A 13776-nucleotide genomic window follows, 5' to 3' on the forward strand; every position below is an offset into this window, starting at 1 on the left:
GATGTAAGCAAGAGTGATTATCATAAAGACCCATGACTGGTATGCTGGAAAGGTCACTAGGCCTTGGAAGATAAATCCATCAGCAAGTGTGGCATTCTTTTTCAGCACAGTCTCTTTGTACCTTTTGTTTTATAAAAAAAAGGGAGATATTTATACCTAGTAATCCCTACTCCATGCATATTTCATAAAATTGTATTAATACTGTTGAAAAGATGTCTCACATCTCTGGGGGAATTCTATAAAAAAAAAAATCTTTGGGCGATCCAAATCCATTATATCTATATAAAAATAAGATATACTGAGTGGATCTTCAGCTATTTTGCTGTGGTATTTGAAAATGATTTATAATAAGGTTCAGTTCTCTATAATTATTATACAGGAGTATTGCTGCGCTTAAACAATAATAATTAATATTAAAAAATAGGCGAAAAGCAGCTAACACGGATCTTGATTCTAGGAATAGATCAATAGTACATAGAAGATAAAGGTGTAGCGCTAATCTTATTGGTATTTGGCAGAAATGCAAGTCCACATATAAGGGAAAGTTCACAATATGAAAGTGTCCACCCCACACACAGAAGTGCAAAAGCTATAGATCCAGAGAACCACCACCGAGCCAGAAGACACACTGCCTCTTACCAAAAAACATGGACACACATTACAAAGGTCATGTTCAGAATTCAGGTATATAGTCACACCGGCACTCCCACTGTTATGACAGGTACAATCTCCTCCATAGGTAAAGTGCTCAGGTAAAACAGAAAACAGGCATCCTCATAGCGTAATATGTAAAGACAAATTTATTGCACGCACAGTTTCATAATGCTTACATGGGAGTGGAATCTCAAAGGCAATGGAAGTCCCCCTTCACTTGCAATCCGCGTCCATGTAGACCGCCAACAAGATGGCCACGGCGTCTCCTCATGGTAGCGAGCGTCGCCGTAGGCTCCTCCCTACACGTTTCGTCATAGGCTGATGTCGCCAAGGGGTGTGGCCATATGGTGACACCGCTATATTTATATCGATGGAGGCTGGCGGAGCGTCTATCACATCCCGCAAGCCGGACATCAGAAGATGCGTTCCAGCACCCAGAAGTGTATGTATAGAGACGATAACCAGCCTCTTATTAACAAAGATAGCCACTATTTCTCTGGTTATTTTAAATGGTCAACCATTTCACCTGCTGGACCATTGAAGGCTGAAACACAGATAAACATGACTAATGGTAATTAAACCATATATTCAAACACAAACTAAATAATTGGCTACCAGGCCAGAGACCGGCGCCATCTAGTGGCCACAAAGCAGATTGCACAAAGGAGACCCACATTACCAATTTCAACCACTCTGTTACAGTTATAGTAAATCAATAAATTTAACACAAAAAAATGTAGAATACAATTAAAAAGTCCAGAAATTCATAAAATAAGACAAAATGACACGATTCTCATGAAAAATAGAATATGGGAATCCAATAGAACACAGAATCACAACATATCAAATATGATTAGGAGTTGTTAATGTTTAGATCCCAATCTATATTTAACCCCAAGGGAGTATGGGATTTAATCTTGTCTATGCCCAAAAACATAGTGCCACTGGGGTCCCTTTGATGACATTGGTCATAGTGACGCGACACACTGTGCTTTGGGTAACCTTTGACTATGTTGGCCACATGCTCCTTGAGCCTGACATGTAGCTCTCGGATTGTGAGGCCAACATAGTCGAGCCCACATGGGCACCTGATAAGGTATACAACATACCTGGTGGTACAAGAGATAAAGGGTTTAATATTAAATTCCTGACCGGTGGAGCTAGATTTAAATGAATCAACTCTTCTACTTTTAGTATGATTTAACTTGCATATGGCACATCTTTTACAAGGATAGAAACCCCCTTTCTCTTTAAAAAAAGACAATACCTTAGGGGGATCTCTAATGTACAGAGCCACCTGCAACTTTAATGGAGGTACCCCCCTAAAAACCAACTGGGGCTGTTCTGGGATGAGAGGGCCAAGAACCCCATCATTTCGCAAGATGTGCCAATGCCTACGTAGGATCTTCCTGACTGAAAAGTGCTGGGCTGAATAAGATGAGAAAAAGGCATGCCCGAATGTGTCATTCTTTTCTCTAATCCTAGGACACAAAAGATCCTCTCTATTTCGCTGGTCAGCCCGTAGAAATGCTTCATCTAGCTCTTTATCATTATATCCTTTCTCCAAGAATTTACCTTTTAGCACAGAGGCCTCCCGCAGACAGTCATCTCTCCGAGAACAATTCCGCTTGAGCCGCAGAAATTGACTGACAGGAACGGATTTGAGCTATGCAGAGTGATGGCAACTGGTGGTATCAATAAATCCGTTCCTGTCAGTCTCTTTGAAGTGGGTGAATGTCGTAACTTGACCATCCACCACTTTGATAGTCAAATACAAGAAATGAATCTCCGAGTCGCTGAACTACTGCTGGCTAATGCCCCTATCATTAGTGTTGAGCATGGACATATATTCCTGCAGTGAATCAGTGAATCGCCATCCCATAGGAGGAGGATGTCGTCGATATACCTATGCCTGAGCACCAGCTCGGGCCTAGGCATACCTTCCACGATATCCTCCTCCCACTTGGCCACGAACAGGTTGGCCATGCTTGGCGCAAATTTTGCACCCATTATTATTGTATTAAATCACACACATCAATAAAAAAAAATTTCTCCTATATGTTACAGTGCAAAATACCATCCTATAAAGTAATGCCATAATATGTGGTCACTCCCCACAGCAAACAATCTGTGTAACAGTCCACACACAAAAGTGTTGTCCAGATTAATTATTCAGCAAAGATCCAATATAGAAACAAACAGAGCAAGTAAACAGACCTAAAAGAACCAATACCTACTCACTCAGCGCTTGTGGAACAGAAAAAACATTAGTGGTATATGCTGTCAGAAATAACTCACTAATAGATCTACAGCTGCTGCTATAAGAATAATAAGAGCTGAAAAGAGGGTGTGTATATAAAACTAGAAGGTCGCATGTCAACACTAGCAGCGCTTTAAGACAAAATGTATGACAGTCCTACGAAAGACCAAACATTTGGTCAATTCCCATATACACCACTTCAATGCAATAGTCCCAAGTGAATGTGGTGAAATCCTCTTCAATATTTTGAAAGCATAGACAGGATGGTGAACACCTCCACCGCACCTCTGTGAGCCCCCTAGGTAGTACCCTTATGTCATGGAACTGGCGCTTTATAGGATTATTTCAGCCTAGGTTTTCACATCGGACCACTCGCAGACACCCCGATCAGGAACCTCTTAAAAGGACCGCCAGCACTCCTCCAGATATCCCTCAACATCGGTGGCAACATATAATCATAAAGGGGAACTCATAGTGCGATCCGTTTTCAAAATTGAACTTTATTGCGTAAAACCATAAAAGACAAACTCAAATTTCTTTAGCTTGCATTCTCAGCATGTAGCAAATAAAGACACTATACAAGAATGATCCAGCATAGTGCCAAACATTCTTCCCCTGTGCTTTCCCACTCCACAGGATTGAGGCTCTTTTTCTGTTGTGGACCAAACTAAACAAAACTAAAATAACTTTGTATGTCAAAGTCCTTTTATATCACCATCAAGGGGTATTCATTCTTCAAAAATTATGCCGGGATGATATCTCATGCTTTTCCACACTATTTCCTTCAACTTCACTGTCACATCCCAGGCTTGCTGGGAGCACTTCTGGACACGAGATAAAACAGATCCCATATATTTATTTCACCTATGTATGAAGATAAGCTTTAAGGAGAATCAATCACAAGCTAGTTACTTCTGGCCTCATCCATCCCACTATACAAGATGAAATCAGCAGGGCCGTTCAGCTAATGCCGCCACTTCAGCATTAAATGCCAATGACTCCATTTAAGTAGCATCTGCTTAGTAGAAGGTCCAGAGCTGCATCAGGTACTTCACTGATAGCCAATTTAGTGGCTTCATTGATCATTTAAACTGCTCTGAAAGGTACGCCTTGTGAGCAAGAACTAATAGTTCAGAGGTATGTACTTGTGCTCCCTTTAGACACTTTGTACATGGAACCCATGGTTGTGCAGTTTATTGAATCTGACATAGGCATATGAGAATCTCGAACGGTATATGCATCAGAAATTTCTGCAAAGGATCGCCAAAGAACAGTGACATTGTAATGGGTTGAAATATATAAATTAACTGTCCACTGATCTCTGCAGTTTACAGTCTAGGGGAGCTTACCTGACATACCTTATGCATTGTTGTAGAAGGTGTAATGGTGCGCTAATAAGAAATTACTTACAAGAGATAAGCAAACAAATATTGAACATATTTGAGTTCTAAAATAAATACTACTCAATCAATACAAAATACGATGAGTGACAAAAGCAAAGTGCTCAAAATCATTGATTGAGTAGTATTTATTTTAGAACTCATATATGTTCAATATTTGTTTTCTTATATCTTAAAAGTAATTTCTTATTAGTGCACCATTACACCTTCTACAACAATTTTTTTCCCAAGGTTCAGGGAACTCTAGGTGCTGCTTGAACACAACATGTCTAGTGCATCTTATTTTCACACACATACCTTATGCATTGGCTGATCTAAGGTTGTCTTTGCCAAATATCCATGAATTTAAGGGAAAAAGTGCCCATTAAAAAAAATGTAAATTTTATGTATTTGACATTGGCTTTACTATATTTAAAAAGCAATGCACAATTGAAAATTCATTAGTGAAAATACAAACACATTTAATAGGAGTTCAAGAACCCAGCAACATTACGACACATACACTATATTGTTTAAAGTATTGGGACACCTGCTCTTACACGCACATGAACTTTAACGGCATCCCAGTCTTAGTCCGTAGGATTCAATATTAAGTTGACCCACCCTTTGCAGGTATAACAGCTTCAACTCTTCTGGGAAGGCTGTCCACAAGGTTTAGGAGTGTGTCTATGGGAATGTTTGGCCATTCCTCCAAAAAGCGCATTTGTGAGGTCAGGCACTGATGTTGGGCGAGAAGGCCTGGCTCGCAGTCTCCGCTCTAATTTATCCCAAAAGTGTTCTATCGGGTTGAGGCCAGGACTCTGTGCAGGCCAGTCAAGTTCATCCATGTCTTTATGGACCTTGAAGTCAATATTAATATGGACTAAGACTGGGATGCCATTAAAGTTTATGTGCATGTAAAGGCAGGTATACTAATACTTTTGACAATATAGCGTATATCAGCCATAGGATCCACATTCATAAACATTTGATTAAAGATTTCCATGTTGTACAGAAACTTGGAAAATATTCTCATTTGATGAAAGCAGTTGGAATTTACATGACAAGTGCATTTAAAATAAAAGCATTCATCCTTTTGCCCCTTCCCTTACTCTACCTGACCGTACCCACTCTCCCACTTCCCAGGGGCATACTTACCTCAGTCCAATAGCCACGGTACAGCTGTTTGCTTACCTCTAGCCACACAAGTCTTCACTGTCCTGTCAACACCTGCGCATTAGTGCTCCTTAGACTTCTATGGTGCTGTGTGACTGGAGATGATCCTATAGAAGTCTAAGAGTCTGTAATGTGCATGCATTGTAAGGACAGTGGATGTAAACAAACAGCGGAACTTTGGCCATCGAAACAAGGTAAGTATGCATCTGTGGAGGGGGAAGGGGATGGTGTTGTTTAGTTAGAGCAGGGGAAAATGGACAAAAGGATAAGTGCACTTTGCTTTTAACTGCACTTTTCCTTTACTTATGAAACATTGTTAACCTCACACATACTATAGATTGTTTCCAATGCAACATATTGTATACATATGCTTATCTTATGAATAATGGAACATGTTCTACAGGAACAGATATGTAGATAAGAATAACATGCATTTTTTTGCTATTGGAGATGGTATAACAAAAAGAAGGGATACCACTGTTTTTTATCTTACCTACTTTCCAATCCCCTATTTAGAATTGAACTATAAAGTAAGTATTGTAATTTCATAGTTCAAAACAGAATCAGTCATGAATTTTAGCTTACGACATAAAGAATGCATTTTTTGAAGACTTAGTATAATTATAAATACGTTTTAGTCCACTCAGGGAATATGATGTCAAGTCTAAAGGGAACAACAGCTTACACTTTCTTAACTACTTTAACTTTTTCTTTTTTTAAAAGTCAAACTAATTCTAGTTATTTTCACTACTTTCTAGTTCTACATAACTAAGTAACATTTTAAACAAGTTTAACATTTTTAAAATTAATATTTTATTTATACGTCATACCTATGTGTATGTAATTTTGTTTCAAAAATAAACATGTAATACATTAATAAAATAATTTCCAAAGCATTTGGGGTTATCAAAGAGACATCACAGTAGAGGCAGCCTGACGTTTGGCTTGCTTTGTGTAATATCAATTTTGACCTGAACCAAATAATAAAGGAAGAGTCACAATCATTTTTTTTTTTTTTTTTATTCCTGTTCATTATGAATAAAAATAAATAAATAAATAAATACTGCACAGTCCTCTTTAAATATGTCCTATAATATGTTGCAAACATCCATGTAATATGTTCACCATTATAATTATTATTATTATTATTATTATTATTATAAAAATGATAATAATAAGATATCAGTGTTTAGTTTGTTACCTAGGTACATCCATTCATTCAAAAAAGAACCTGATAATGCTTCTGGCAGAAACAAAGGCTACAGCACCAGCACAGTTAGATGTTGCTGTCTGCTTTCTTATTGGTGCAAGACTAAACAAAACTAATGTGTGCCCCCATCTGTAATGACTCATTCAAATGCAGTCCAGCGAAGTTTTAAAGACTGCCACCCAAAACTATTATTTGCATTTTGGGTAGAAGAAAGAGAGGGATTTGTTCAAAGGATGTTTGCATCCAAAGACCTTTCATTTAGCTAAAGATCAGAAACACATTCTGTGTTGAAAAGAAGTCCCCACCAGACCAGAATTCCACCACTCATCTCGCTCATGTGGATGGGGGTATCAATCTAATAAAAACAAACCGTGTATACCCAGCTTAAGAATTAGCATGCCAAAAGTGTATGTTTTTAATTATACAATTACCTCCAAGCCCAGAGGTTCTTATTGTTTGGAGATCCCCCCCCCTTTTTTTTATAGGTCCAGGTATACTGGGATTGTGCAGCATCAGCTACTTTGGAGCCAATGTAGCTGGTGCTCAAGGCTTTGGGTTGATTTACTAAAGGCACAGAATTTTCTCTTTTACATGATTGGAGTATGGAAGTCAGCAGGGCGTCATCTTGTTCACTAAGCTCTTGGGAAAATTCCCTTGCAATGTGCAAAGGGTACCATGAATTTGTCTTTAGTAAATCAAATCAAATCTGTTTGTTTTGAGCCTCTACAGCTCCTGTACTGCAACATATGTTTACAGCATGTAACTGAAAGCCCTGAGGTTTCCAACCTAGTGCTGTTTGACTGCTCTGGGTAGCCATGTGAGCAGGCAGATGTTACAATATTTTATGATGGTTAAAAATGTTATACTGTTTTGTAGTTTCTGTATGTGGGTAGATTTTTTTGCTATAATGTAACACTGTTTATTTGTTTTTGTCCTGTTAAGGGGGGGGGGGGGGGGTAAGGGTCAACTTGCTGGCCAGGTTTTCCTGGGCTTTTTGGGCAAACACATAAAAAGGGAGGCAACCACCTCTCGGGGAACCACAGTGAGTAAGACAACTGGAGGTTCAGTTCCAGGTCTCCCCATCTGAGGAAGAGCATGCTGCTAAGGATGTGATCCACTACTTTGCACTTAACTACCTCTTGTGGGAGTCCAGTCAGGGTTCAAGGGGAATGGACTCATGCTTTACCAAAAGACTCTAAGGACTTTCTCACCTATTTAAGGTATGACTACCTCAAGGGGCAAGCAGGGGCAACAGAAGACTAACAAAAGAATCACTTAGAAGAATATGTTTAGGAATGTGTGTTGAAGACATCTTTGTTGAATTATTCATTTGTTATATTTGAATGACTCCAGTGAAAGAATGTTTATTGTTATTCAGCTTGGCCTGGTCTGAAGTTACTTGAGTACAATCTTAAAGGGGTACATGCATACATGGTATATCACAAAAACAAGGCTTCCTAGGGGACAGGACAAGTTAAAGAAGATACACTGCAAATGTCTAACATGCTGTGAAGCTATTCAGAGGAGGCTATATCGTCATTGCTAATGATTACAGTACTAGTGTCGAGTGTAAAATCAGCCAGCCAGTCTAGAAGCAAGTGACAGAAGGCCCTGCTAGTGAAGGAGCCTGTGTATCCCACTCATGGCACATGGTCTCCTAGGACTGGAAGTCACAGAGGATGGAGTGAAGACATGGGAGAAGAATAAGCACAAATGATGTACCAAAGTCCTTCCTTGTAATCAGGGCTCGAGTCCTGCGGGAACGCATGGGAACGGCATCCCTGTACTATTTCCCCAGCAGGAACGCCGTTCCCATTCCCCCGAGCCCCGACACGATCCCAGCGCCACCTCTTGTTCTTGGATGGCTTGTCGGTAAGCCCAGATTGTGGGTTCCCGACCCGCCATCCCCGAGCATCGCTGTAAACTCACTGAGCCGCACTACAGGAAGCAGAGCCGATGCTTCCTGTATAGCGCCAGCTCCCACAGGCGGAATGATACCAAATGTACTCCGCCTCCGCCTGTGACAGGACACAGGCGCCATACAGAAGCATCAGCACCTGCAGAGAGGGAGCCAGGGAGGTAAGAGAGAGAGAAAGAAAGAGAGCGAAGAGGGAAGAAGAGGTGAAGAGAGAGAGAAAGGAAAGAGAGGTAGGAAGAGAGAGAGATGAGAGAAACAGAGAGAAAGAAATAAAGCAATATAAAAATACAATGTAAAGTTTAAATGTGCTAGTGTGCTCTAAACAATATTCAAAAATGAAAAAAAACATTTGATATTTGTGCAATCATAAATTAATAATAGTTATAAAAAAAAGTCAATAGGACCTTGTGCAATTAGCAAAGGAGAAAGAAAAAAGTGCATAGTGCTAAAGTGCTAAACAGTAGTATCTGTTTGACACCAGTGATAAGCGTGGCAAAAATTAGCATATATCTTAAAACACAACAGAGTTCATTATACCTAATAAATGAAGGTGCATGGTATTAACCACTTCAGCCCCGAAATGTTTTACCCCCTTCCTGACCAGGCCCTATTTTGTGATTCGGCACAGCATTACTTTAACGGACAATTGCGCAGTCATGTGACACTTTACGTCCTTTTTTTCCCACAAATAGAGCTTTCTTTTGGTGGTATTTGATCACCTGTGCGATTTTATTTTTTGCACTATAAAACAATTGTGAAAAAAATATTTCTCACATTCTGCTATATGTAATTCCCCAAAAAAATGTAAAAATCAAAATTTTTTAACATTTTAGGCCAATTTTTTTTGCTACATATTTTTGGTAAAAAATCGCAATAAGCGTATTTTGATTGGTTTGCTCAAAAGTTATCGCATCTACTAAGCACAGGAAATATTTATGTAAAAAATCGCAATAAGCGTATTTTGATTGGTTTGCTCAAAAGTTATCGCGTCTACTAAGTACAGGAAATATTTATGTAATTTTTTTTTTTTACTAGTAATGGCGGCGATCTGCGATTTCTAGCGGAACTGCGACATTGCGGCGGACAGATCGGACCCCTGACTGACATTTTTGACACTTTTGGGGGGACCAGTGACATTTCTACAGTAATCAGTGCTAAACATATGCACTGTTACTGTAATAATGACACTGGCAGGGAAGGGGTTAACCCTGTGGGTTATCAAAGGGGTTGATGTATGTCTGTATGCTTACTGACTGTGGGGAGGGGGGGGGGGTTGTGACAGGCACAGAGATCGCAGTTTCAGCTTATCTGCCCCTACCTGTCACACAGAAGATCCGCCTGCTTTGTTTACATAAGCATGCAGGTCTTCTCTCAGTTTCCCGGGCAATCGCCGCCTCTCCTCCCGTGGCCCGCCTCCCGCTGTGTTTAAATAAAGCGGGCTGTGTCGGTGTCTGCTCTGCATATCCTGACACGGACCTGTCATCTGATCTGTCCGCTCCGCTCATTGTGGCCCGTGACCGGTTACCAAGTCGCTAAAGTGGTCCTCGCTCCTCAAGAAGTATATATATACACGAACACACACTTTTTTTTATTTTTGAGGTTGGGGGTGGTAATCTTGGGTGAGTTTCCACTCTTATTTTCCCAGGACTTGACCCCTGCTTGTAATCAATATAATATATGAACAAATGTCACTGGGAGTGAGGTGATAGATTACTGAGCTGGTGGAGTCCGGTACAAGCTCAGTGGTACCGGTTCAGAAATGCTGCGCAACAAAAGTAAGAGAAGAGTTATTAAGTGTATTAAGGAAATGATGTTCGTAATTAACAATGTGAAGAACTATAGAAGATGGGCCACAGATTACAAAGAGTTAAGTGTTTTCTTATGGCGAAGTATCAGTTTTAAGTTGGAGTGCTGCCTTAATGCCAGCCTTGTGGTAAACGGCAGCCCTAGCCCGCCTTTGGGGGTACTAGCGAGTGTTGTCTTTGGGTCCCCACATGGGCAAAGTAAGCCGCACCCACAGCCATAAAGAGATACAAACAAAAATCCAGTGCCCCTTATACAAGACTAAAGCAGGTAATACGCGTGTATCTAGTGGGTTAAAAAAAAAAAAACTCACAGATCCCTGCATCAACACAAATGAAGTGAATGCAGGGATCTCCCCTGCTGTGCTATTGCATCCTGACAGCGGGGACTCCCCCAACCCCAGGTCTAAATTCACAGAACATTATTGCAGCCATTGGCTGCATGCGCTGCCGCTGATCGAATGTTGGTTTTCCAGCAGAACCGTTTGACAGAAACTTACTTTTTTTGAACAGACAGGGTTACGCAGGTACCAAAATTTCGGTACATGTACACCCAGCTTAAGGAAGCAGTATAGCTAAACACAAAAGTAGTAATTCTATATCACAATGTAGCAGAGTCATCTTTCTATCTATCAGAGGGGTATGTAGAAACATAGGCCAAAATTAAAAATTCTTTGTCAGGAAAGACAATCAAATTGTATATTTACTGTATTTTTGTGCCTTGAAGTCCGCTGTGAAATTAACTCTATTGTTAAAATAAATATTAAAAACCAACAGCTCTCTGCAGGAAAGAAATTAAATATATCACCAGTCGTTGTCCTGCTGCCTGTACCTTTATCATACTTCCCTACTCTGAGATTAAAGAGAAGGGCAAATTGTAACATAAAGAATGTTGGCAAATAACACACTGCTGCCATGCCCCAGTTATCTGGACCATGAAGAGTAAGATGCAAAAATGTTTGTGTAGCACTGCCCCTGTAGGAACCACTGGATAGGATGGGTGCTGTTCTTTGTCTCAACCTGCTCAAGAACCTCAGCCCCACTAAGGGCTCTTTCACACGGGCGTTCCGTTTTTATCTTCAGTTCCGTCACTTTTTTTTTGTTATGAAACGGACACTGATGACAATTTTTACATCAGTTTGACATCCGCGGACGTCCGTTTTTCCATCTGCCGACGTCCGTTTTTTGTCCGCCGACGTCCGTTTTTTGTCCGCCGATGTCCGTTTTTTAGTCCGCCGACGTCCGTTTTACATCCGCTGACATGCTTTTTTTTATCATTTTTCTATACATTTTCCATCCGTTTTACATCAGTTTCATATCAGTTTTTCATCCTTTTTTTTTATGACTCATAATTTCCCATGTCACTTTGCTCTTAACCCAGCATGCATTGGGTTTCCCATGCTGCTTTGTGGTCCCAGTGTGCATACAGTGTGTCTGCCTGTGTGTTCCTGTGTCTCATTTCTTGTGATTTATATCAAAGCGAGCAATGGCCCCTTCCCGATTTTGGGATGATGTCACATGTCTTATGCTCCTGTATTATGTGAGGGGAGTGGAGAGCCGGAGGAGGAAGACTGTTCAGCGAAAACGTCGCACCTATTGGGTTCATCCGATGATGCTAAAGAGGCCCTCTGAGGGATTTCTGTCCCTACACAATGCGGATTTAAGACGGTATCCGGTTAAATTTTTCAATTTCACCAGAATGAACGTAACGACATTTGATTTTGTCTTGGAGAAATTGTTACCACGTCTTCAGCGGATGGACACCAATATGAGACGCAGTGTGCCGCCAGCGGAGCGTCTGCTAGTGACTCTCAGGTCAGTCAGCTGCTGTTGTCATGCTTTATATGCTGTTGTCATGCTATATGTCATGCTATATGCTAGGGGCAAATGTCAGATAACATGAAATTACCAACTAAAATGTACTTTTCCGTTAACTTTTGTCTAATTTCCTTATGCCTAGGTTTCTTGCATCTGGGCAGACATTTACGTGTCTGAACCATTATTTTCTATTGGGGATCTCTACAATATCAATGATCGTTCATGACACCTGCAAGGCCATATGGGAGGAGCTAACACCGATTGCAATGCCTGTCCCTGATGAAAATGTGTGGTTGCAAATAGCTGAGGGATTCCTGATGAAGACCCAATTTCCCAACTGCCTTGGTGCCCTTGACGGGAAACATATGCGGATTAGAATGCCTCCTGGATCAGGCTCCAGTTATTTCAATTACAAAAAATTTTTTTCATTGGTGCTGATGGCTATCTGTGATAGCAACTATAAATTTATTATGGTGGACATTGGTGCATATGGTAGCTCTGCTGACTCCCGTGTCTTCAGGACATCCGCTATGGGTAGAAGGCTGTTAGATGGACGTCTGAACCTACCTGCTGACAAGCCACTGCCAGGAACAAATGGACCAGCTATACCTCACGTTTTAGTGGCTGATGAAGCATTTGCCCTCTCACATCACCTTTTAAGGCCATACGCCAAACATAATCTAACAAGCCAAAAAAGGATTTTTAACTACAGACTGAGTAGAGCAAGAAGGTTTGTTGAGTGCACATTTGGAATCTTAACAAACAAGTGGCGCATTTTCCATAGTGCCATTCAACTTAAAGTGGATAATGCCGAAGAAGTGATCAAAGCATGTTGTGTGTTGCACAATATCGTACGTGATAAAGAAGGCTTGAGCATGGATGATGAAGATGAAACACATTTGCCCTCTGTGCAATATGGTGGACTGCGCCCGAACCATTCAGCTCTTGCTCTACGAGATAAATTTGCAGATTATTTCATGACCCCTGAAGGAGAGGTTCCATGGCAGTATGCCCATATGTAATCTTTTTAAAGATTGTAACTGCACTTATTTTCCTTTTGTTCATTAATATAATAGTTTCCATTTGTTCAATAAAAGAATAAAAACAAATTCTTTGTCAGAAATTTTTTTTTATTTAAACAGCATCACACATAACAACCTCTGTGATTTTAATATGAAATAAAAGACAATTCAAAATCCAAAGTCAACCTTATAAGTCCTGATAATAGGGACTTGGAGCATTCCCGAAATGCGTTGATGAGGAAGATGCAGACGTTTGGGACATGTAGGAGTCCTGAGAGCTTGACGTTTGCTGGCTGCTGGTGGGCTTTGACTGGGTAAATGGTGGTGCATGGGATGGGGGTCCACATGGTGGGAGGGTATGGGTTGGCATCCTATTATATGGCAGGGTTGGGTTAGGGGGGTAGGATGGATTATAACCATAATGGCCAGGTGATGTACTTGGCATCATTGGATGCTGGACTGGCCTTTGATACAAATGATATTCTGGTATGGGTTCCCCAGCTATTGCAGCTCTTATACATGTGATGGTTACATGAG

General features: G+C 40.6%; 1 protein-coding gene across 1 annotated transcript; it reads left to right on the forward strand.

Annotated features, from left to right (window-relative positions):
* Positions 1–11885: 11885 nt before the first annotated feature.
* LOC309545289 (uncharacterized protein) lies at positions 11886–13239 on the forward strand (the record flags this gene model as incomplete). The annotated part of the gene is made up of 2 exons (XM_082244431.1): positions 11886–12214; positions 12360–13239. 2 exons carry the CDS (start codon positions 11886–11888, stop codon positions 13237–13239), a joined length of 1209 nt encoding a protein of 402 aa, XP_082100557.1.
* Between the last annotated feature and the right edge of the window lie 537 nt (positions 13240–13776).

The sequence above is a fragment of the Pelophylax lessonae genome (genome assembly GCF_965119305.1).
Source record: "Pelophylax lessonae genome assembly, chromosome: 1".
In the NCBI taxonomy this organism is placed as follows: domain Eukaryota; kingdom Metazoa; phylum Chordata; class Amphibia; order Anura; family Ranidae; genus Pelophylax; species Pelophylax lessonae.